General features: G+C 38.9%; 3 protein-coding genes and 1 long non-coding RNA gene across 8 annotated transcripts in view; 2 read left to right on the forward strand and 2 right to left on the reverse strand.

The window, feature by feature from the left end:
• Window positions 1-427: 427 nt before the first annotated feature.
• Window positions 428-7,019, forward strand: LOC122639786 (putative BPI/LBP family protein At1g04970). Of its 2 annotated transcripts, none has more exons than XM_043832746.1 (6): window positions 428-869; window positions 1,878-2,017; window positions 3,269-3,620; window positions 3,922-4,174; window positions 5,864-5,985; window positions 6,708-7,019. In XM_043832746.1, the coding sequence occupies exons 1-6, from the start codon at window positions 468-470 to the stop codon at window positions 6,933-6,935; spliced, it is 1,497 nt and encodes a 498-aa protein (XP_043688681.1). In that variant the 5' UTR covers window positions 428-467; the 3' UTR covers window positions 6,936-7,019. The 2 variants fall into 2 exon arrangements, with proteins under 2 accessions (XP_043688681.1, XP_043688680.1); XM_043832745.1 differs by having other exon boundaries at window positions 3,922-4,170; window positions 5,860-5,985.
• An 831-nt stretch (window positions 7,020-7,850) lies between these two features.
• On the reverse strand, window positions 7,851-19,130 carry LOC122639787 (fumarylacetoacetase). Its single transcript, XM_043832747.1, has 15 exons — window positions 19,055-19,130; window positions 18,810-19,021; window positions 18,497-18,575; window positions 18,218-18,276; window positions 17,848-17,972; window positions 17,018-17,092; window positions 15,852-15,927; window positions 15,595-15,694; window positions 15,434-15,493; window positions 15,187-15,257; window positions 15,024-15,086; window positions 14,791-14,855; window positions 8,477-8,573; window positions 8,237-8,362; window positions 7,851-8,049 (listed from the first exon to the last, which is right to left on the reverse strand). Exons 2-15 carry the CDS (start codon window positions 19,011-19,013, stop codon window positions 7,987-7,989), a joined length of 1,263 nt encoding a protein of 420 aa, XP_043688682.1. The 5' UTR covers window positions 19,014-19,021; window positions 19,055-19,130; the 3' UTR covers window positions 7,851-7,986.
• Window positions 8,651-14,003, reverse strand: LOC122639788. Its single transcript, XR_006329572.1, has 3 exons — window positions 13,581-14,003; window positions 13,024-13,542; window positions 8,651-8,914 (listed from the first exon to the last, which is right to left on the reverse strand). It is a non-coding gene; the product is annotated as an uncharacterized LOC122639788 (long non-coding RNA).
• A 4,075-nt stretch (window positions 19,131-23,205) lies between the features above and the next one.
• Window positions 23,206-24,296, forward strand: part of LOC122640839 — a 28,462-nt gene continuing 27,371 nt past the window's right edge. For 2 of the 4 annotated variants that reach the window (XM_043834093.1, XM_043834095.1), the window contains exons 1-2: window positions 23,208-23,387; window positions 23,537-24,147. In XM_043834093.1, the coding sequence (XP_043690028.1) occupies window positions 23,713-24,147 (435 nt within the window). In that variant the 5' untranslated portion in view covers window positions 23,208-23,387; window positions 23,537-23,712. Of the gene's footprint in view, window positions 23,388-23,482; window positions 24,148-24,296 lie in introns of all 4 variants that reach the window. The other 2 variants (XM_043834096.1, XM_043834094.1) reach the window with 2 other exon arrangements.

Here is a 24,296-nt window from a genome sequence, read left to right on the forward strand (position 1 = left end):
TTCCGGTTTTTATATCACTGGACCACTGGTCCAGTCTCTACCAGGACACGCTCACAATAAGCCACTGTCATATTTATTTGATCTAATGGGGTCCGGCTGATCGAACAGTCTAGTTTGTTCAAATTTTTGTTTGTCTTGATCATCTACTTGTTGTGTCCATGGCCATGCAAGTATGGCATTGACGTGTTCCTTCTACTTTCTGCTAAATTCTAATCTCAATCATTAATGAAGTAATCAAATGCTTTGCCTGGTCAATTATTATGAACTACAATCCAAAGTCCAACTCCAAACCAAGCAACCACATGAAATTTATGCTTTGTAAGCATAGGCAGGTACCCTGTTCTCTGCAAGGCAATCTCCAAACCTGAAAGACAACTAATCCATTTGATAATTTCCAACAGATTCTGAGTTTCCCCTCGTACAATTATTGTTCTGCGAGTATTTTATGCTTTTCGTCGAGGTTTTTCATGGCGACCGCTTTCTTCTTCCTTCTCATGCCATTCTTTTTGGTTCCTGCAAGTACCCATTTGCAATCTACTGAAGAGGGCTTTATTTCTACAGTTATTTCTGAAAAGGGTCTCGATTTTGCCAAGGATATACTGATAGAGAAGGCAATTTCCTCTCTAACGCCTCTTTATTTGCCCCAAATCGAGAAGACTCTGAAAATCCCGTTGGTTGGAAATGTCCATTTTGGTTTATCCAATATCACAATTTACAGGGTGGATGTTCCTTATTCATATGTTAATCCTGGTGATACTGGTATTGCAATTGTTGCTTCGGGTGCTACTGCGAATTTGAGTATGAATTGGTTTTATTCCTACAGAGCCTGGTTTGTTACTGTTTCAGATAAAGGGCATGCCTCCATTCAGGTATACCACTGGGCTTGTACTTACAGTTTTCTACATATACTAGATAGCTGGATGTTATACTAGTTCCAATTTTTTATGTGTTCTTTCCTGGTTGAATTTGAAGTTTTGAGGATATTTTTCGTTCAAATTATCATGTTTGACGCACAGATAAGTTTTCAGGGAGAGCTGTAATGGAAGAATTCTCAGCGAAGAGATAATTGTAGCAACTATACCACTCCATTGGGGAGGAAAAAAGATGTTTGTTGGTGTTTAGTATTTACAGAGTTAAATGTTCAAAACAAAGCTCACTTTTCTTGGTTTTACTGTATTTCCCAAAAAACATGGACTCATAGTCCAGTGACACCTATCAATTGAATTAACTAAAGCATCAAGTCCTCATACTTATAATAACCCTCAATACCGAATTCTCCATCATCAAATGATTCAAACTTGCAACAAATTCTGAAGATCCTTCTACCAGATTCGTCCAAATATTACACTACCTTCTTTTTTATGGACTTGCACATATTAACTTACTGGTTGAGGGCTTTGTATCCATGGAAGTTGAGAATTTGAGCTTGAGAGCTTAGACCCTTGTACGGAAATTTTGCTGGTACCCACTTATCTCAAATCAATTATTACGTTGAAGGGTGATAGTTTCCAGCACCTTCAGATTTGATTTGATGATGGTTAAACTTGCCTAGACAAAATCCATGTTCTATGCGATTAAAAGCAGCATAATCTGTTTGCCTGACTTGGTGTAGTCCAGTTTGATAGAATATTCTTTGAAAGTTCCTTATCCATTTCCTCTATTAGTTAAACTTTAAATAAGAAGGATCTAAAACACTACGTGAACTGGATATTTATGCTGTTTTAATTTGGTGTATATGAAATTCCCTTTGGTTGATGGCCATGGAATGATGCTGGCAATTATTTTAAAGCTTGTTTATCTTTTTTATCTTGTTTACTGTTGTGCTTATCTCCAATATGTTTTTCAATAAAGAATTGATGAGTCATCTTCTAGGTAAGGTTGAAGGCATGGAAGTGGGGCTTACTCTAGGCCTGGCAAATCAGCAAGGAACATTGAAGCTGTCCCTTATGGAATGTGGCTGTTATGTGAAAGATATTGATATAACCTTGAATGGAGGAGCTTCTTGGCTTTATCAAGGGTAAAGAGTGCTCTTTTGGGATTTGATTTTATCCGCAGAACGGTGTCTTCTCTTTTTTAATTTCCTTTACTTTTTTTCTTTATTCCCATTGAAGAAAACTCTGCTTGGTGTTTTCATTATAGCGATGCAACCAAATGGCGATTCTTTTAACCTATTAGTAAAATCTTAAAATGAGTTTTATTGTGGGAAAAATTTTCATCATAAGACAAATTTTTGGTGAATATCTTGCATTAGTTAAGGGATTTATCAAAAATAAAATATCTTTGTCACTTCTCCACATATCGTTGGATATGAATGAGTTTGTTTCTTTCCTTTTCCCTGTACCAAGCATAATGCTCGGTGCCTTATTTTTATGGAACTGAACTACATGGTTGCAGTGACCTCTATCTTCATGCTCAACGTCATCAATTCTCAGCTTTTCCGTATGATTCACATTGTTCTACAAAAAGACATTTGCTGAAGAAATCACATGTTTGCAACTTCAGTCACCACAGTCAGGATTCCCTGCAGTATTGTTGCCCTCTGTGTCTATTCTTTAGTAAATACAGCTTACAGTCCTCTTTTCATCACTCAACCCATTGTCTCTCTTTTCTTCCAAGAAGTGCTATTTCTGACAACAGAAGACCATTATTGGATATATGCTTTACTGAATTCTGTTCTTCTCTGCTTTTTTAATTTTACTTCAACGCTTTCAATTTTAACCTGAAAATTGCACCAACAGGTCCAGTCTGAGGTTATCAACCGCCACCAAAGTGCCACACCTTTGATCTGCAACCAAGTCATATAGAATCCAGGGTGCTCTAACCACATATGTTTAAACTAATGCAGAATTGCAGCTGACCTCATGCAAGTGTATTAATTGGTATGCAGTCTGAAGTAGGTCTAGGAAGGGCATTTAAGGAGATAGCTTGGATCAAAGAGTTAAAGCTATCTGATCCAAGAAAGCAATACAGTTAGCTCTGTGCTGATTTTTCTTTAACTAACAAATTTTAAACCTAATGATATTTAAGGGGTATTAGAGGGGTGGATGGGAGGTCTGGCTTTAATAGTCTAATTGAATTTGACAAATGATATTTCCTGTGTTATTGCCGAATTACCAATTGGATCCTCAGAAGGTTTTACTCTCAGATTACCATCCAGGCATCCACTGTATTTCTAGCCTAAATGTTGGATATGTTTTCAGGCCATTGCCTTTTGTCTTTTCATCTTTAGAAATTTGATGACGTTTTGAGATAATTTTCTTTTTCCTAGGTTGGTGGATGCTTTTGAAGGACAAATAAAGTCCTCAGTGGAAAATGCTATTACTAAGAAGATTAAAGAAGGGATTCTGAAGCTTGATTCCTTATTAAAATCTCTTCCAAATGAAGTCCCTGTGAATGAAATTGTTGCTTTAAATGTCACTTTTGTTGAGGAGCCTGTATTAAGTAATTCTTCCATTGGGTTTGAGATTGATGGACTATTTACTGCAGCAGATAAGGTTGTCAGCTCTGGAAACTACTTTAGGAATTCACAGCTTTCAGCTTCGTGCAAAGGTCCAGTTAAGATGCTTGAGATTTCCTTGGACAAAGACGTATTTAACTCTGCATCCAACATATACTATAATGTGAGTTTTTAAGTTTACGAATCTCAAAAAGTTCTTGTGTACTCGTTGAGTTGTAATTGCTGATTTGTGGAGTAATTCTTCAAGTCATGAAACTAGTTTATGAATCATGTGCTGGTGTATATGGCCAATATTTGCTTAATAAAGTATCAAGGACTTAATTACTACTCTGAAGGGGTGTATTTGTGCATCAATCAAGGTTTAGGTTATCAAACCTATGACTTGACCTGGTCAACCTTGTATGTTCGTATCTATGAAGGATGACAGTTGAACCTTTGGACTAATAATTTTTGTCGGTGAACAGGCAGGATTAATGCAATGGATTGTGGACAAAGTACCGGATCAGTCCCTTTTGAATACTGCTAGCTGGAAATATATTGTTCCTCAACTGTACAAGATGTACCCAAACGATGACATGAATCTGAATGTTTCTCTATCTTCTCCTCCAGTTATAAGGAGTTCACCTGATAATATTGATTCTACCATTTACTCAGACGTGACGATTGATGTTTTTGGTGACAATGAAATCATACCAGTTGCATGTATCTCATTGGTAAGCTTACATGCTTGATGAAAAATGTGATAAAACTTAATTTTCATGCACTATTCCTGATTCTTTTGCATTTTTCCCCTCTTCTTTATTGATTTTGCTCTTTTCTAGTCTAGTCTGAAGTTGTAAGATGTGTTAACGTTATCATCTCATTGTATCCTTATTGTTGGGAAGTGTGACAATCGTAAAATTGAATTACCTGTTTTGTTTATCAGGCAAAAGTTGTCCAGTAGCTGCTATGTATCTTTCCCTGTATCATGCCTCCTCATCTTATTTGATCTGCAAGCATTATTTGAAGCTACATCTCCCCAGTAGACGGTAGAAAACAGCCAAACCAACGGAAGTTATGGTGCTTCCGGAATGCAACGGTTCCCCTGTTTAGATAAGACAATCTAATCCGATCAATCCATTCACAAATATAAATTCTGATGCTGTTTGTATTATAAATAATGATAAACTCCAACAGTGTATAATTGAGTTAAAAATATTAGCAATACAGAGGTACTCTCTGTGACAGTATTATTTTTCAGAAACTAAATTTACATAAATTAGTTTTACCAAATTCATATTAAATGGAGAGGGGTCAGTGGTTAATACAAAAAGAGCTTTGGTTCAGCTTATAAACATCAGAAGTATTTCTTGAGAAACCAAATAGTTGTGGCCTAAATGTGCCCATGGGCACTCAGACTTTAACCTCATTGATGATAGCATTTAGTAGAAACATTCGGCACACAAAAAACATGCACATCTCTGCCCCCTAAGGATCTTTATGTATGTATACATAGATGATGATGGTGCTTCACTCTACTTGCAAGTGTGTGATTTTAGTTCTTTGTAGCAATTTGACATTATGGGCAATTGAGTTCATTGTTTTTGTTGATTTGTACAACACATTCCAAATTTGATCAAACTTGCAACTCTCCCCCCTCCCCCCTTCCCTTTTCAAACTTTATATTATCTTCTTTGTTTTTCTTTAATTAAAAGAGTAATATTAATGATATCTTGTATATACTTCATTATAAACTTTATTTGTGATGTATGTATCATTCACCCAAAAAATGACGTTATCTAACATTTTCTTGAGACTGTGACTAAGAAAATATCAGGAACTGCAGAGATTTGACCGCTCTTCTCAAGGAGAGACTTGGAATGAACTGGGGATAAGTAGTGAGAAAATATATGGGTGGTGGGTTGACCACAAATATTACTCTAACTGGAGTTGAAAGGTAAATCAGGATTCATATAGCTGATCCCACTGAGTTGGGATGAAGCTTAGGTTCCTGAACCACAGAACCAAGGTTCCAGGACAGGAGTTTTCCCTAATATGGAGGTCCCAGATGCTACAAAATAGTATCTAGGTTTTCTTTCTTTTAATTTTGTGCTTCCCATGTCAAGTGGGCCTTTTGGTTTTGGAAATTTGAAAAGAAGAATTAACAAAAATTCAATAATAACTCTCACTAATGACGTTATTGAGAAGAAATGTTTAGGATCCCTGCTAAACTGAAGTACACTGTTGTACTTGTGGCCTTAAATTATGCATGTTCTAGAACCCAGCCTTTTGAAGTACCGCTACTTTTACCAAACAAGGAGTATTTTATGCACTTCACTGTATTCACATTTTTTGGAACTTTTCATGCTGTGAAACTTTGAATATGTCTCATGATGAACAGAGAAGGTTGTGTCTTGGAACAGGTAGTTACTGCATCAGGTTCGGTGGGCATCTCAGGGAATAACCTAGTTGGATCTGTTGAGTTAGTTGACTTCACCATGTCGTTGAAATGGAGCAAAATTGGTAACTTCCACATGTATCTGATTCAGGTATGCATGATATGCTCATGCTTTAGTCTCTTCCCCCTCCCCCCAACCCCCAACCCCCACCCCCAAGCCATGCATGCTTGCCAGAAAAAAAAATGATGAATGGAAAGAAAGATGAACAATATGTGCATATAAGCACCATGTGCATTGTATTTCACCTCGTCTGAATGTTTTATTTAGTAAATACCAGTATATTTCACATAAATTGTTCCCTAGTAGGATCCCACCCCTGGGGGCGCGGTTCTAAGCCCTTCCTACCTCCTCTCAGTACATTGTGCAAAGCGGTGCCTCAATCTGCACTCCCATGAGTATTTGTCTCGCATGGTCTGGTGTAGATGATGGATACCTGGGCACAAGTGTATTTACATGAATCATGTCTTTCATATTAATTATTTTTCCCACTGCAAAGCAATAGTACAATTTTGGAATCAGTTCAGTTTTCCAGAAAATTGTTCACACCGGTTAGTTCTTTAACTCGAATAAGTTGTTTGAAACCACATAGTTTTATTGATGCATTGCATTTGTCAGAATGAACTGACAATCAAAGTGGGCCTCTCTCTTGGTCGATATGTCTGGTCCAGTTTTCAGGATCATAGCTATCAGAGGAAAATCTGCCAACTTAATCCCCTGTAGCAAAATTTTCCCTTTGAACATAGTAACATACTTGCATTATCCTTTTTCTGACTCCTTATATGAAGCTTACCAAATTGTCTAAATTTTTGCAGTCAGTGATGCGCACTCTCCTCAAAACGGTGTTCTTACCATATGTCAACTTACATCTCGGGAGAGGATTCCCATTGCCCATAATCCGTGGTTTCACTCTTCAAAATGCCGACATATTCTGTGCCAGTTCACAAATTCTTATTTGCAGTAATGTGGTTTTTGCCGATTCTTATAAACCCAAACTGCTTCCTTATGATCCAACGCATTCTCTTCTGGATTTTGGTTTTTGATAACTTTAGCTTTTCTTTGAAGATCCTTTCAGTCCTATTCTTCTGTACGGTTGGGAAATAGGGATCTCCTTGTTCCATATGAAGGATTTTGGTTGCCGCTTTGGCTTCTGTAACATGTCAAAGACGAAATGCACCCTCAGACCATGCTCAGATGATTCAGCATCATTACAGTGTAGGATCACAGTGTCAATGGTGTAAATATGCTTCTAAAATCATGTTTTACTCCCCCATTGTTGATGTTAGTTTAGTTGTTTCTAATACAATACTTGCAAAGCGGGTGTAATGTTTGATTTTTTTTATTTTATTTTTTCTTTTGGGTGAAAAAGATGTTTGAAAATCAGTTTCAATTGTTTCTATTATATTCCCTTCAAAGCAGGTGCGATGTTTAGAAATCTACCATCAGGCCAAGGATTAAATGGTACACCTAATTCTACCTGAATTATTAAATTGAAAGACAGGAGCCTCACTGCCTTGTCATAGGATGACTCCATCCCCCCCCCCCCCAAAATAAAAATATTTTATACTTCGAATTGGGGTCGAATCGGTCCCAAAAACCTTAGAATCAGTCGCTTTGAAAATGTCTGGAGTCGAGATCAGTCACCACCGATAGCAATCCAAATCAAATTCAACCTATGCATCCCCCTCCAAGAAAAAAATTTGGGACCTTAGTGGGGCTGGTTTTGGGGAAGGGTGAGGTGATGTGGACCTTTGGTCTCCCTGATATTAAGAGGAGTTTGTGGGGGGAGGGGGAACATCTAGGTGCACCTTAAATTGTTTGCCCCCACAATATGGCTATGCTGAAATCCATGAATAACACATCCTCCATTTCAGTTTACTTGATCCAAGCATCGCAAATGCATCCACACACACACACACATGAGAGAGAGAGACAGAGAGAGATCAACCACAAACTAAAGTTTCAAGTCTCATGCTGACCGATTCTGCTTATTATAAGGTCACTCAATTCCCCTTACAGATTTAACAACTCTATTGATGTCATGAGACCAATATCAGGAACAATTACAAGACTAATAAAAACCAGAAAACTTTGTTAAAGAGGGGCCGGAAGGATCTTTCCTGAGCATGTTCCGAATCCTACATTGTACCCATTTCCCTGCATATTGAGAAATATCAAGTATTAAGAAAGGCTTATTTACAAGGTATTCAAGGCATATAGCATTGTGAATGAAGAATAATAAGAATCTATGATGTAGAAAATACTCTGCAACAAAAAACACCAGATAAATGCATGCAGCCAACTAATTTTGGGTATGAAGATATAGAATATTATGAGAACAAACCTTGCAACAACCAGCGAAAATGACTTCATCTCCATCTTCTAAAAATGTACGAGGTAAACCATTTAGAGACAATGGATTTTGTCCATTCCATGTTAACTCAAGCAAGCATCCAAAAGATTCTGGTTCCTGTCAGAAAATTGAACTAACAAACTTCAATCAACCAGCTCCAGGAACATTCCTATTAACTAAAGAAATTTTCCTACTATCAATTTATATTATGGAAGAAACTTTAATTCATACAGGTCCACTTATGGTCCCAGTCCCAAGAAGATCCCCAGGCCTTAAGTTGCAGCCATTGATTGTATGGTGAGCAAGTTGTTGGGTCAGCGTCCAATATCTAATCCACAGAAGAATAAGTATCAGAGATATATGCTAATAAGGCAATCCACAGAAGAATAAGTATCCAAGATCTTACATTAATACGGTAGTCAAAACTAAAACAATATATGCATTAAGAAATCAGACAGCAGCTTCTCTTTGTTGGCACATCATTTGATCAATCAGATAAATATCCAGAACTACAGAACTCCTGAACTCCAACCATATAAGTTGGGTGAGGTGTGTAATGCCTGCAAGAAAAGATTACACTACATACGTGTAGTGTATTGCACATTGGAGGAGATGGTTGCCTGGCTCTGTGGCACGAATAGGTTAAGATCTTCCAATCTTAGCAAGCACCTTGTGATGTAGCCTAGGTGAAATAAATCTCACTTAGGACCAGGTTCTGTTTTAGGGTTGGCCGAATGGGCAATTTAGGGTAACTAGGACAAAATTAGGGTTAGGAATGGGAGATTGAGTTAGGGTTTTATTGGGTAATGAATGGTCTGCAGAATTTTAGGAGTCTATTAGAATAGGCTTTAATGAGGTTTGAATAAGAAATAGAAATTCAGAAATATTAGGGTTAGGGTTTTGGATTTAGGATCTAAGCTGAAACTAGGGTTTAGGAGCAGATTTAGGGGCTGGGCTTTAGGTCGAGTTTTCCTAGCAGGGAGGGGGTGGTTCGGCTGGACTTTGGTGGGTTTTTGATGGCTGGTTAGGTCTAGGCAGATCTTAGGGTTTCTGGGTTTTTATGTTGAGGGAGGGATTTAGGGTTTGTAGTGGATAGGTGAGGCTGCAACTGAGATCGAGTGGGAGGGTTACTGTGATGGACCTGTGGTTAGGTTTTGAGTGTAATCTGATGAGGGAATAGGGCTGTGATGAATGTAGATGAAGCTAGGGTTTGGGGAAGTCGATTAGGTTAGATGGAAGTAAGAAGAAGAGATGATAAAGTTGCAGGAAATTGTAACTCTTACTGGAATTGCAGAATTTCAGCAGCAGCAACCTTGAAGAACTTGAAGGAAGAAGAAGACGAACCTCCCGATCTGCAAGATGCAAGGAGTCGCCGGATTACTCCAGCCCTAGCCCTTGATATTACTCACAAGGGGTCTTGATATGACACACAAGACAGAGAAGCAGCAGCAGTCATGGCGGCAGCAGCAAGAAGAAACAAAATTTCAAACATAATAGGTGGGGAGCCTCCACGATTCTACTATTTATAATAATAAGGGGGCCTAAAGGCCTTACAAATAATCAATCTAAAGCAATCCTAATCAGATTAGGAGTTGGGATTCCTAATCTGAATCCTAATTATAAAACATAGAATAGACTTATACTCTAAATAGGAGTATAAGTGTAAACAACTAAAACAAATAAAATAAAATACTAATCCCTCTAAAATCGTGGAGGGAAACTAAGAAGATAAACCATGAAAAAGACTGTTTTAACCCTAGGCTAAAAGAACAAACAAATAAAAAGGCTCCAACGAAAAATCAAAGAACAGCCAAATTAATCATGGTTTCGCCGCATCAACTCTCCCCGATTTAGAAACATTCATCTCCGATGAATGGGTGAAATCCATGCAACGCTCGGCAACTTGGGGCTGAGCTTGTTGACTTCATGAATGGGAGTCCACGTACCATGCTTGTGTGAAGAAACTCGTCCACAAACCTTGTGATGAGGAGGAGGAAGTAACATGTGGGCAACAGCTTCAACACTTCCCCGGCAGAATTCTCGTTGAAGTTATAACAAAGGGGAATATGGTCTTCAAGTCGTGGCCTTCTCTTGAAGAACCAAGGGGGCATCACAAAATCAATGTGTTCAACCTCCAAAGGGTCTTCGATATTTATAACCTTCTCATTCAGCCCCACCTCTTCAAGAACAGCAACTTGCTTGATACTGTCTCCCCGTGAAATGTTCCCAATTACCTTGTCACAATCAACCACATCATCCATGAGAACTCGGAGCAATTGTATGGACACCTTGAGCACCACCATCTAGATCTTCAAGGTGACGGTCCAAGTCTTCATCACTATCGTGGGGTAGTGCATATATGCCATGCTCATCGTGCTCTTCGAGGTTTCCTCCGCTTGAACCACATTAACAGTCTATGCTTTTGTGGGCAATCTTTGGCATAGTGCCCAAGTTCATTGCAATGGAAACACTTGTGGGGTTCATTGCTGTCCATGGAGCTTTACCTTTATAATCAAGACGTGGAGGACGGGAAGAACTACCAATGAGTAGCCTCGATCGAGTAGGACCAGCAGAGAATTTCCACTGATTGTGACTAGTGGTAGTAGACTTGAATGCTGAAAAAGTTTTGACAAGACCTCGTGGAAGAATCAAATCCTCTATTCTCAACCAATAATTCTTCACCTTCAATGCCTTCTCAAAACAATCCTTGACGCCCGTAACATCCACAACGCCAATAGCCCCGAGGATGTCGATCTCAATCCCAACCTAATCGGGACAACATCCGAGTAGCACTTTCTATTGTGTCGCTGGAGATGAGAGAGAGTCAAACTTTTGCATGTACTCGGATACGTCATGTTCCTCGACGAAGGGAGTTGAATTGATCTTGCATCCGAGCGGTGTAGTGTCTTGGTAAGTACTTCTCTTTCAAATCATACTTCATATCCTCCCGGTTGGTAGGTGCTTTACCTTCACGTTCCATGTCCCGCTCCGCCTTGCACCACCATTCTCGAGCGTAACCAATTAGTTTAGTGCGTGCGCCTCATCTTTCGGTCTTCGGCAAATCATACCACCAAAGTAGTCATCTAGGGCAGCAAGCCAGTCATAGAATTTTTGTGGATCACCATGCCCATCATACTCTTTCAATTCTAGCTTGACCTTCGTGTATCGAACCGCCGGTTAGTAGCTTCATCTCCAAGTGAAGTAGGACCTCAAATATTCCTCAAAGTTAGGTCTTCGAGGTGCTTGAGAGTTCTGTCCCTCGTCTTCTTTGTAGTCATCTCTGTCATACCTACGCGATCCCTCGTAGTCTCGGCCATGTCTAGACCGATCTCTCGTGGTCCCCGTGACGCCCTGGGATGACTTCTATGATATTCATCCCTTCCCGAGTTCCATGTACTTCGAATGAACTTGGAATCGTCTTCCTCTACAAATAGAGGGTTGCTTACAAGAGGCACAGCTTGCCTTTGTTCTATTGTTGTCATTCGATCACCAAGAACTTGCTGGTCTGTCTGAGATCTTCGCAGCATAGCCATGATTGCAAAGAAGGGAATCGAGTTGGGGTGGTCGTGTGGGATCCATGGCGGGCTGCCATGTTCAGCCATGGCTTTGATACCAATTTGATGTAGCCTAGGTGAAATAAATCTCACTTAGGACCAGGTTCTGTTTTAGGGTTGGCCGAATGGGCAATTTAGGGTAACTAGGACAAAATTAGGGTTAGGAATGGGAGATTGAGTTAGGGTTTTATTGGGTAATGAATGGTCTCAGAATTTTAGGAGTCTATTAGAATAGGCTTTAATGAGGTTTGAATAAGAAATAGAAATTCAGAAATATTAGGGTTAGGTTTTGGATTTAGGATCTAAGCTGAAACTAGGGTTTAGGAGCAGATTTAGGGGCTGGGCTTTAGGTCGAGTTTTCCTAGCAGGAGGGGGTGGTTCGGCTGGACTTTGGTGGGTTTTTGATGGCTGGTTAGGTCTAGGCAGATCTTAGGGTTTCTGGGTTTTTATGTTGAGGGAGGGATTTAGGGTTTGTAGTGGATAGGTGAGGCTGCAACCGAGATCGAGTGGGAGGGTTACCGTGATGGACCCGTGGTTAGGTTTTGAGTGTAATCGATGAGGGAATAGGGCTGTGATGAATGTAGATGAAGCTAGGGTTTGGGGAAGTCGATTAGGTTAGATGGAAGTAAGAAGAAGAGATGATAAAGTTGCAGAAATTGTAACTCTTATCGAATTGCAGAATTTCATCAAGCAACCTTGAAGAACTTGAAGGAAGAAGAAGACGAACCTCCCGATCTGCAAGATGCAAGGAGTCGCCGGATTACTCCAGCCCTAGCCCTTGATATTACTCACAAGGGGTCTTGATATGACACACAAGACAGAGAAGCAAGCAAAAGAACATGGCAGCAGCAAGAAGAAACAAAATTTCAAACATAATAGGTGGGGAGCCTCCACGATTCTACTATTTATAATAATAAAGGGGGCCTAAAGGCCTTACAAATAATCAATCTAAAGCAATCCTAATCAGATTAGGAGTTGGGATTCCTAATCGAATCCTAATTATAAAACATAGAATAGACTTATACTCTAAATAGGAGTATAAGTGTAAACAACTAAAACAAATAAAATAAAATACTAATCCCTCTAAAATCGTGGAGGGGAACTAAGAAGATAAACCATGAAAAGACTGTTTTAACCCTAGGCTAAAAGAACAAACAAATAAAAAGGCTCCAACGAAAAATCAAAGAACAGCCAAATTAATCATGGTTTCGGCTTCTGCATCACCTTGTCAGCTTGTCCATGGCAAGGGTGAGCTTAAGTCTCAAGGTCGGCTCATTAACATACTTGAATGAGGCTAGGATGAGCACAGCTAATTTAGAAATTATACTCTATGTTTTATCAAATTACAATATTTAACTTAGTATAACCCAATACCCAATACCAAGCTTTGAAGTTTGATCTCCCTCTTACTTCTAATGATTTTGGTCAAGGGCCACAGATCTGGAACTCTGTCGTTTTGCAAGTTTGGGCCTTAAATAGGACCATTAGAACAACCTGGGTTAATTATGTCTATTTCATTTATCCTCCAGGATAAAAACCTAGGTCAATTTATACCAGCTGAACCAAGCTTGAGGCTAAGCCAGGGAATCCTTCCAAATTCAGCCTCAGCCCAACCCAAGTCTCATGTGCACCAGTCAAGCTAGGGAAACCCAAGTCAGCTCAGCTAATTGAGAGCCTTGTCTTTCTGGCAAAAATCGGTGATGGGACCATGGTTTAAAATATTGTCTCATATCAAGCTGTGTTCTGCATCACATCCTTATTGTTGGGATACAATACAAAACAGTGCTAGAATATCGGTACCGTTAAGCATCATAAATTATCATATAATATGGTTCTGCCTAACATGCTTAAAAATAGGCTACAGTGCAGTATGATGCAATACATGAAAAACTTCTAAACCAAATATGGTGCTTCATTCACCTTACTTTTTATTCTTTTTAGCAAATTACTCTTCCCAATCATTTTCTTACAAAATCTATAAACTACAGGGTATTTGAGGATGAATATCACAAATCAAAGCAAAAACCAGAATGAAAATTGAAGCTACATTCTAGGCCTCGTGGTAATCCTACTTTCTTTGCTTGGCCCAGGAACATCTGAAAGAAGTATAGCATTGTAGATCATATTATAGACTACTGAAGATCAATTCCTGGAAACTGATCAAAATATAGTAGCATATTCACTCAAGATTAAAAGAAAAGACAAGAAAATGGGGGGAGGGGGGTTCATATTTCACTTAATTCCTCATGACTGTAGATATATTTAATTAAAAGTCTTATCATGTTTAAAAACCTTCATTATTTTGAAAAGAATAATGCCCTTAAACCTTTATAATGACAGAACATTCCAACTAACTTTAACAACTATGGTACAATAATGGAGCTATATTAAATGGGAAATATGCAAGGTAATGTTTTTACAATGATGTTTCTATGCTTTTGGAACTTAAACTACTCCTATATTTTTCTTTTCAATGATGATCCTATATTTCTTTCCATGTAATTATTGGGTTGGTATTCAGTGTACTGCACTGTATCGAAAAGAGTGCATTTCATTCAAAGTGAGATGCTCTAGAGAAAAGAAAAAGAACATGGGTAAGAATCGATGAGGAATCCAGGGAATCGTGAAGGAAAAAGTGTCACGATAAGGTGCTTTGACATTGGCCGATTTCTGGAATTCTTCTCTTTTGAGTTATCAGAATTTAATCGAAACCAACATTATCCTCCTAGGCTGGAAGGAGGGGGTGCACGCCCTCCCTGATCCAGTTTCGCCCATCACCAATCAGGTGACGGAAGATATCATGGAGTGGAGTGCGCCTGCGAAAACCATTTCGATAGAAGAACGTGTGAAGTTAACATATATAATAATTGGGGATCGCAATTATAACATTTATGCTAATGGTTTCACCAGCATATGCAAGAAAATCCATGTAATGTTGAATTACAAAAACTCAAAATACAGCAAGAATACAGTTAGCATGGAACTCCTTACAGGTGCTTGAAGTTACTACTCGTGACAACAGATGAATGTTCCTGTCCAGCAGGTTTGATCCGAACCTTGTATCAAAAAAGGCAGGATCATCATGATTGATAAACCAACACATTATCTTTAGAATAGGTCAAAATGTTCTACCATCTAGATTAAGAAATTAATACCAAACTGCACATGCATTGAATAAAGCAAATATCCAACAAAATTGAATTGTTTATAGAGAAGAAACATACCTCTAGAGAAATATCATAGTTCTTGGAATTCTTTTCAGCCAGATACGGCAATGGGTGAGGTTCCTGCAATTTATAGTTTCAATAATAAGAAATTCCATGGGATATGAACAAAATTTATAATTTGAATAGGTTATGTACTGAAATTATTAAAATGACTGGCTACCTGTTTGGGAGCATCACAAGCAAAAGCTTCCAGAGCATCTAGGGTCACAATCCAAGGGGACATTGTTGTACCTGCAAGCACTCAGGACCAAAACAAAAGTAAGGTCTTGGTCCTAATCAAGAGCATCATGACATGGTACTAGTTATAGCAACCATAACAACATTTTTAACCCCCCCCCCCAAAAAAAAAAAAAGAAAAAAAGAATGGGATATAGGCCATTGAGCAATAAAAGAAAGATTGTGGTTACCAAAACTCTTCCCAAGAAAAGGCCCTAGTGGCACATACTCCCACGCCTGGATATCCCTAGCTGTCACCACAAAGTCCAAGTTAATTTATATGATAAAGCTAGGCCACAAAAGACTAACCTGATGGGAAATTTGCAACTGAAATAACAAAAGAGAGAACTACCACTCCAGTCATTCAACAATACAAGTCCAAAGATATGGTCTGCGGCCTCATTAACATCAATAGGCTTTCCTAATTCATTGCCTGGACCAACTACAGCAGCCTGGGAACAACATAAAAAGTCTTATAAGAGTATGTTATGGAAAATGGTTCTAGTTAATCATAAGGTTGAATTTTCATCAAGGCATTGACAGTAAAATGACCATTAACCAAAGCTAAACCACAAAGTATGCCATCTTATAAATTCAAGCGTGGCTAACCATCTCTAACTCAAAATCCAGCTTCAGCGAAGGTCCAAAATATGGTGGAGAATTGCCAACAGGGCGGCCTTGACCTCTGCAAAGTTCATAATAACAATAATAATTATAATAATCAGATATAATATATGAGATAAAAATACAGACACCAAGATGAGTAAGAAAAATATAAATTGCGCAATTTACTTCTACATGAGGATGAAAGTTCTACAAGATAATCCATATAATTCATGTAAGAACAAGGTATAAGCATCCTAAGCATGTTCTTGAGCAAAAGGGATTAGGGCAAGCTAGACCATCTATTGATGCATTGCCCCTACTTGGTGGTTCCTGGGATACAGTATAGAGTTCCTCATGTTGGTATGGTATTTCTTGGGGGTTTATGAAAAAAATTTGACGCAGTCCCTAAAATGAACAGAACAATCCCACCTTTCAGACCTTGTAAGATGTGGTGAGATCCAGGAGATCACCAACACTTACTGTACAATGAAGTTTGTGGAATGAAAGGAACATAAAATTTTCCTGGAGATGTACATCTCCAAGAAGAAAGCTATTCAGTGCGACTATCCTATCTGCACTTCTGATCTTCAGCTTGAAGGACATTGAGAGAATCCATTACAGTGGTTTTAGATTGAATTGGGAACCGACTACATGGGAAGATTTGCTTGCTTTGAGCCGAGGGAGGATTTTCTTTTGAGGCTTTGAGCCAAGGACACCATGTCCCTCTTCCTACTTTTCTTCTTGCTTTCTTCTATCCGAAAAAACAAATAAATCAATTAATAGCCACAGTTTCCTAATCTTGGGGGAAAGCCTGGACTTGTAATCAATACCAGATGAATTGCTATATTCTGCCCAATCCATGGTATCCAATTGTAGGAAGATGAAATGTTTAAATATGATGAGAAAGCCTACACAGTCTCTGCTATAAGATCCAAAGTGTTCAATGTTGGAGGTGATCATTTCTCAGTTCCATCATAAGAGGAGAGAGAGGTAAAACTGGTTGTGCATCAGACAGATAACTATAGTAATTTTCCTTTTAGGTATATAACAATAGGAATTAAATTGTCATAAATGATTTTTTCGTGGCTTAAAACTCTAAAAGAACTGCAGGGTGAAACCTTCAAAAACAACATCAAAATGGGAAAAAAAATTAGAGGGAATCAACTAACCTTGGACGAATAATATCAGTACCAGAGATAACAATTGATGATGCCCGCCCATGATATGCAATAGGGAGGTGGAACCTGAAATTTGTAGTTAAATTCGCAACTTGAAGAGGAAAATTTGGATTCAAGCTACAGTGCAAAAAATAGACAACAACAGCACAAACTAAGCCATTATGGAGCCTGGCATCCAAAACAATAACCCAATGCTCAATTTCTACTTTTTTGCTCATTTTCTACAGCATTTTTCTGTTAGTCGTTATTATTGCTCATAATGAGTTCAGCTCCCTCCAGAGACCAACTGCCAGATCCTTTAAAATCTTCCAACCACAAAATTGAAATAATTGATTATGATGATCTCTGGTCCATCAAACACACCAACTTTCCTCAGTATGCAATGCCATAATATATTGAGTGTCAAAGTACCAATCAAAGTACCAATCTATGTCAGTCAAATCAAGGTCTATTAGACATAGTCAAAGTGAACTAACTACTAAAATGGTCCAATTTATACCAGACAATAACAGTTGCAGAAAAAGAACTGACCAATAAGAAATAAAACCAGGAAAGAGTACTCATTTGTATAATTATTTTAGGTACAAATAACTGAAAACCCAGTTGAACACCCTCTGTTTAACTATAAATAATACCATGTTGGGTGGACCTATTCATCATAAGTAATATGTTTATCTCCTCTCTAATATTTTTTATTCTCTTCTTTTGCAACTTGGTGACATATTTGCATTGACATAAGGTACTGTCCATTCAAACCAACCTCAAGAATTTAGTGAACAGATCTTATTTATATTTAAAATATAAACTTCAATAAAAGATACCAGTTTGGTGGAATTGCATTCTCTGGTCCACGAAACATGGTTCCACAGTTCTTTGCATGATGCATCGAAGAAAAGAAATCCGTGTAGTCCCCTATCACAGCAGGCAGAAGCATCTGTACCTTGTCCTGATAGATTAAATATGAAGTTAGTCTCATGATTTACAATCGTCACTGATTGCATTTTTGCATATATAACAGTAACCCTTTTATTAATGAAACAGTATGGGAAAAAGAGGGAAGTATCCCAAAGCACAAAATGGCTTTTGAAGTATAGAATGCCCATACTTTCGAAATGGTACAGCCTATAGGAGGTATTCAAACCTGGATACTTTGAAGTTAAACAGTAGATCAGCAATACGAATATGCCTTACCATTGGCAAAAGCGATCTTGCCCTCAGACTTGCATCGTCACGTAAGGTTGGGTTGTCAGCTGCATTAAAAATAAAAAGTATACATGTCATCTTTTAGACTCGAATCACAAAATCAGTTCATTTTTCCGTAGGGCTTTTTGAACGATCTCAGTATCATAGTCTTAAAAAACTTTAAAAATTCTTGAACTTTTTACGAACATAGTGAACTCTAAATACACTCCCCAAGAAAGATGATCGATAGAAACAGAAGCACAATACTGATCAATTAGTAAACCGTACACGACAGTAGTTTTTGGAGGGTCGCGCGAGCCTCTTTCCACGCAGGTCGTCCCATTTCGAGAAACTTGTTAAGAGAAGGCTGGACACAGAGCAAATACAAGAATCAATGGCAATATACAAAATAAAGTTAACTGAAATCGAACACAATCGACGACGAACAATCCTAATGGCGTGGTTCGTCAAAGAGCGTTAACGTTAAAACCCACTATAACTAGGAGTGACTAAACTAAAATTCTTGCACGACAGCAAAAGAAACAGAGTAGATAGCACCGATTATAAGCGACCAAATCATCAAAAACAAAGTTGGACAAACCTGAATAAAGCAATCGGAGTTGCTGAGGATGGGACCATCGAAGAGACCAGCATAAAAGATAGCAGAGAGATCCAACACGTAGTCACCAATCGCAACACCGGGGCGAGGTTCTCCGCCTTGTTGAGGCTTGAAAACGCCATAAGGAAGGTTTTCAAGAGGGAAATGGGAATCGGGATGAACTTGTACGAAGGAATTAAGCACCATTTTCAGATGATTTCGAGGTAGTCGAGCAGAAACACTGAAACAACTTCGAGATCGCCGTAAACTGCAAAGATGACTCTGTTTATAGAAGAAGATAAGATTGGGAATTGTTCTTGAGAGAAGAGCCGTTTTTGTATTCGATTTTGGAGTAGTAGGAACAGTGACTCATTTATCCATTAAACAACAATTTGGGTTTAAATTAACATTTATAGAGGACTAAAGAAGACTTGTGGTAGTTAAGAGTTGCAAAGGAATGACTGAGGAGTGAGTGATGAGTTGGTGCCCGTCACCTTGTGAGGAGGTAGTTGTCATCCACCTTTCAAAGTTATAAATGAATCAGAAAATGAAAACAACAACAGCATCAGGATCAGAACCAGAACCAGATCCTCTACGGTGACGACAAGCGCTGTGGTTTTTCGTGTCGAAACTAATCATTGGCTTAATTAGCTTTCTCCTGCTGTTTGGCTTTGAAGTCGTTTCCCCTGCTCACGGCATATAAGTCGCGACTTACAGTAACGGTTTCTAACTAAATTGTGCCTCCTAGTCACGCGGTTATAAGAAAAGCTAAAAGCTCACCTTCTTCTTTTTATTCCACGCACTGACAGCAGTTGCAACATTCACTCTCTCTTTCTCTCTCGTATGATAGGACCAAGTCCAAATTGAGACTGACAGTAAGAACACAGTGGATTTCTTCTTTTGCCTCCATCTCTTTCTCATATAGAGCACGGACTATGAACAATGTAGCAGATGTCTTGGCTAAGAAGGCCATGTCCTTTTGTGTGTGATAGATTAGCCGTTATCCATTCCATGGTATCATGATCTCTGTGTAAATGAAATCACTGGTTGTAAACGTTTTCCAGTTGAGTAAAGTCTCCCCTTACCCAAAAATATAATAGGACCAAGTTTCCCTTTAGCCACGGTGAATGAGAATCCAAGACAAGGGATATCAGAGGATATTTTGGGGAAAATACTAAAATCTAGGAGGGGTTTGCCAATCCTAGGATGGTGGGAATCTATTCTCCAAGTGATAGAGGGAAACTTCATCGTAGTATAAAATTATAAATGATTTGAATAGCTTTGTTCAATTATTAGAGTAACTTTTGGTTCAGCAAGGGAACGGGACATGAAAATGTGCATGGTCAAATATGGATAATTTTATAGTTAGTCCCATGATTTTATGCCTGTATTTTAAAATAAATTTTCTAAAGTAAAATATTTTTTTTATCTTACTTTTGATTGGTCTTTGTTTTATTTTCGAAAGTTCTTTAAGTAAAGGGTAAAAAGGAATTTTTTAAATAATTTATAAGTGTGTTTATTATGTCAATTTCAAGAGATGTCATTGTGGTGCATGATTCACCAAAAAAATATTAATTTGTGATGCATGCATTGAAATTACAGGATTTTACATTCACTATAGAATAAGTGTTGTATTAAGAAGGAAATAAAATAAGATTAGAAATTATTTGACACCTTAAGAGATGTCAATAAAAAAATCCTTTTAACAAAATACTTTTCATACTGTTAAAATAATAATATAGACAAGGCAAAAGATTTTGTCCATGGTCCTGTCCCCCCCTCTCACAAGAGGAGGTCACAATGACAAAAAAAATCCCTATTGGACGAATTCGTAATCCCCTTCCCCTCATGTGGTTGTGCATGAAAACTTCCCCCTATAAATAACTAGATAAGTAGTCTTATGTTTGGAAGTGTAGCCTACGCTAGCATTCCCATGTGTTTATCTCTCTCCTCCTCAAAACAGATGGACTTTTCATATGGAGAAGATAGAAAGATAGACTCGTCAGAGTATTGCATAGACCACACTTTCGGACGGAGTTCATTTTCCCAAACAGCTATCATGGAAACATTATAGCATCTAAGCCAAAATCACTATAGCTGAATTATGCTTGGATTTGTTCTCAAACATCCCTGGCCATTGTTTGAATTGGCATAATAAACTCAACAAGTTATTACCAAAATACCCTGCATATACCTCAATTTGTTGGGGAATAAAAAGGAGCACCACAATTGAAAGACAAATATCAGCAACCACAGTAGTATGCTAGTATGCTGATGAAACCCAACTTTCCATGTGGTGAATTTTGAATTCATCTAAGAAAACCCTCATGGTTGGGCTGTCCAAAAATACCTACCCCTTATTATTATTTTTTAAGTATGAAAATCATGTCTACTTGTTTCAATGACCCAAGATTGAATTCTCACATTCACATGGGGTTTGGGTTTCATCATGGGTAAAGTGGTGGGTGTGGGTGGGCACCTAGATCTACCACTTTTTTATTTTATTTTTTTTATAATGAGACATAGATATGCCACTCAGTATATCATGGGATCTTTATCACCTCCAGTTTGCTGACCGGCCCAGTTTCCCAGTTCCTCTAACAAAGGGGGCTGAAATGACCTCTCTACCCATGCCCAAACACCCTGCCCGGGTGGGGTCCACCATCCCCCTATTAGAGGAACTGGGGAACTGGGCCGGTCAGCAAACTGGAGGTGATAATTTTCCGTATATCATGTAGCACTAAAGTTTTATGATGAGGTGGATCCCAAGATCTCTTGTTTACATGTTAAATTTCAGTTCAATTAGAGTTTGACATATAGTATAATAAAGTGTGAGAAATTCAGTGTTACAAAACATGCAGGGGAGTACAATTTGTGCATACATATACATGGGAATAAACATAAGGGAAAATGATTACTTTGAGGCTGAAATTTGGCAAGTCAACTATTTAGACAATTTTCTTTGCAATCAATAATCAAAGTTGCCACAGCAGTCTTTCAGATGTTAAAAAATATGAATGTCATCAGTTATTTTTGCCTTTATTGTTAAAGGTCTAAAATACCCTTTTTCCAATCAAATCAAAGGATTAGACCGTATAGATGAAGAGATTCTCTATGCACTATGAGTAAATAGAAATTGGGTCCATGTTAAGAGACCCTAAATGAATATTAATGTTTTGCAAGTGCCCTTTGTGCTCAAGTCACACAACTCCAATGACCTGCTTGTATATATGCACACTTCATGTATAGTTAGGTGATGATGATGTGTTTGCTTCTATAAACTTGTCTTCACTAAGAATGTATTTCTACCCTCCCTTCCCCCCCCCAAAAAAAAAAAAAAAAACCAAGAGTGTATGGCAAAGTATTTATTGAAGTAAAATGATACATGGCATCACCTAACTGTATACGAAATGTGCATGTATGGGTTGGTGATACAGACTTTAGCATTTTTGCACAGGTGACTTCCACATAACGAGGTGTATTTACAGTTGTCCCACAATGGTAGGATTGACTTGAACTGACCGGTTGAAGCCCAAGACCGGCCTAACTAATTACTAGATGTGTCGGGCTCAAGCGTCGATTTATTAATAATCAAGCATTATTCCTAGTGCAAGGTAGTGGCTCGACGGTTGCCCAATTAAGCATTTTTGCACAGGTGACTTCCACATAATTAGGAGTGTCTAAAATTGTCCCACAATGGTAGGATTGACTTGAACTGAATAGTTGAAGCCCAAGACCGGCCGAACCAATTACCAGATGTGTCGGGCTCAAGCACCGATTTATTAATAATCGAGCAATATTCCTAGTGCAAGGTAGTGGCTCGATGGTTGCCCAATTGAGATTGACTGATGACTGACTAAATGACCATTTATAGCCCAATTAGCCAGATTGCAATGCATTTATGATCCTTCTAAGGACTATTTATTGTCCGATTAATCAAATTGGCTAGTTTAAAGATCAACTATTGCCCAATTATCTTAAGCCCAATTATGGCTCGATAATCGACCAACCAAATGAAGACGTGTGAATGCCCTGGTTTACTAGACCTGATTACTTTAACGTACTTAAACGGACAAAAATGGTGTAAGGTCTTAAGTTGGTGGGGGTCGATTAGGCACGACCAAAACTGACCGATTGACATCCCTAAATTATTATTAAAGAAGAGAAAAAAAAAAGAGCAGCACAGATCAGGTTTACGTACGTGGTCCGACCTTGGGACTTGATCTGTGCCCATATGGAATCCAGGGGGCCTACAGAGGGGGCAGTGGATTCCATATGGGCACAGATCAGGTCCCAAAGTCGGACCGGACCTGATCCAGGCTCAATACAGAGAGCCTGTAGCCGAGGGGGGAGGAAAAACAGAATAGCCCCTATTAAATTCCTTATTTACACGAGGACCAGGGCATTCTACTATAGTGCTAATATATTTCTCTCGTCGACTCGCCTCTCTCTTCCCGTTAAAAACCCGGCATGCGCGAGCGAACGATTTATAGTCTAAACCTCTATCTCTCTCTCTCTCTGCTCACCTCGTCCAGTCTATCTATCGCCACAGCGTTGTCTCTTCAAATACCCGCCAAAAAGGTTTATAAACGGATCGATATGTTTTTAAAATTTTAAAACTTTCCCTCGTACTGACGTGTTTCATTCCTCTCACCCTGTTCTCCTTCTCCTCTTAGGGTTTCTGCTTCTCTCCTCGCTCATCTATGGCTTCGGATCTCTCTCCTGTGCAGGTTTGTACTTCGATTCAGGCTATTCCGAGGCATAATTTGACGGTGAGCGACGGTCCCCTGCGATTCTCTGGCTTTGGAGTGTGTGATTCTTCTCCGAAGACGCGTACGGACGGGATTGTTCTTCTTGTGAAGCAGTGGAGTTCGTTCGGTGAATGAGGGCTTGAAGAATCTTTAGGATGGATCCGGCAGGTTTGGAGGCCGTGGTTCCGCCAGTGGTTAATTCGGAGAAGTCGTTGGCTTCCGTTGGGGATAAGAGACCCGTGGAGAATGAAGTTGATATTGATAATGGTGGGCGGTTGCATAAGAAGGCCAAAGGAGATTTTGGTATGGATATGAAGAAGGTCGCGGAGATTGTTCTGGTTTTGTCGGAGATGGGAAAGATGCGTGGGGGGAGGAATCCTACAGATGTGGAGGAAAGGCTCATGGCGGAAGCTCGTCAGAAATTGGCCGAAATTTGTGAAGCGCTGGCTCCGAAGGATATCCTTCCGAGGGATGCTGTTAAGGCTGTTATTGAGGATCTTGGACTTAACAATAGGTCGAAAGATCAGAGGTTAGGGTTTCGTCCTCCAAAGATGTCTATTGCCGAGAGGTTGTTGCTCACAAAGAGAAAGGTAATATCTGAGCTTCCGATGCTTTGGTACAAATCCAGTTAGTTCAGTTGCTCGCAAATTCTCACGTGTGTTTCCTATCGTGGATTCCCCTCCTCTATGCCCAAACTTCTGTTATCTTGAAATTACTGGGAGATGACTATTAGTTTTTT

This window comes from Telopea speciosissima, chromosome 9 (genome assembly GCF_018873765.1).
Source record: "Telopea speciosissima isolate NSW1024214 ecotype Mountain lineage chromosome 9, Tspe_v1, whole genome shotgun sequence".
In the NCBI taxonomy this organism is placed as follows: domain Eukaryota; kingdom Viridiplantae; phylum Streptophyta; class Magnoliopsida; order Proteales; family Proteaceae; genus Telopea; species Telopea speciosissima.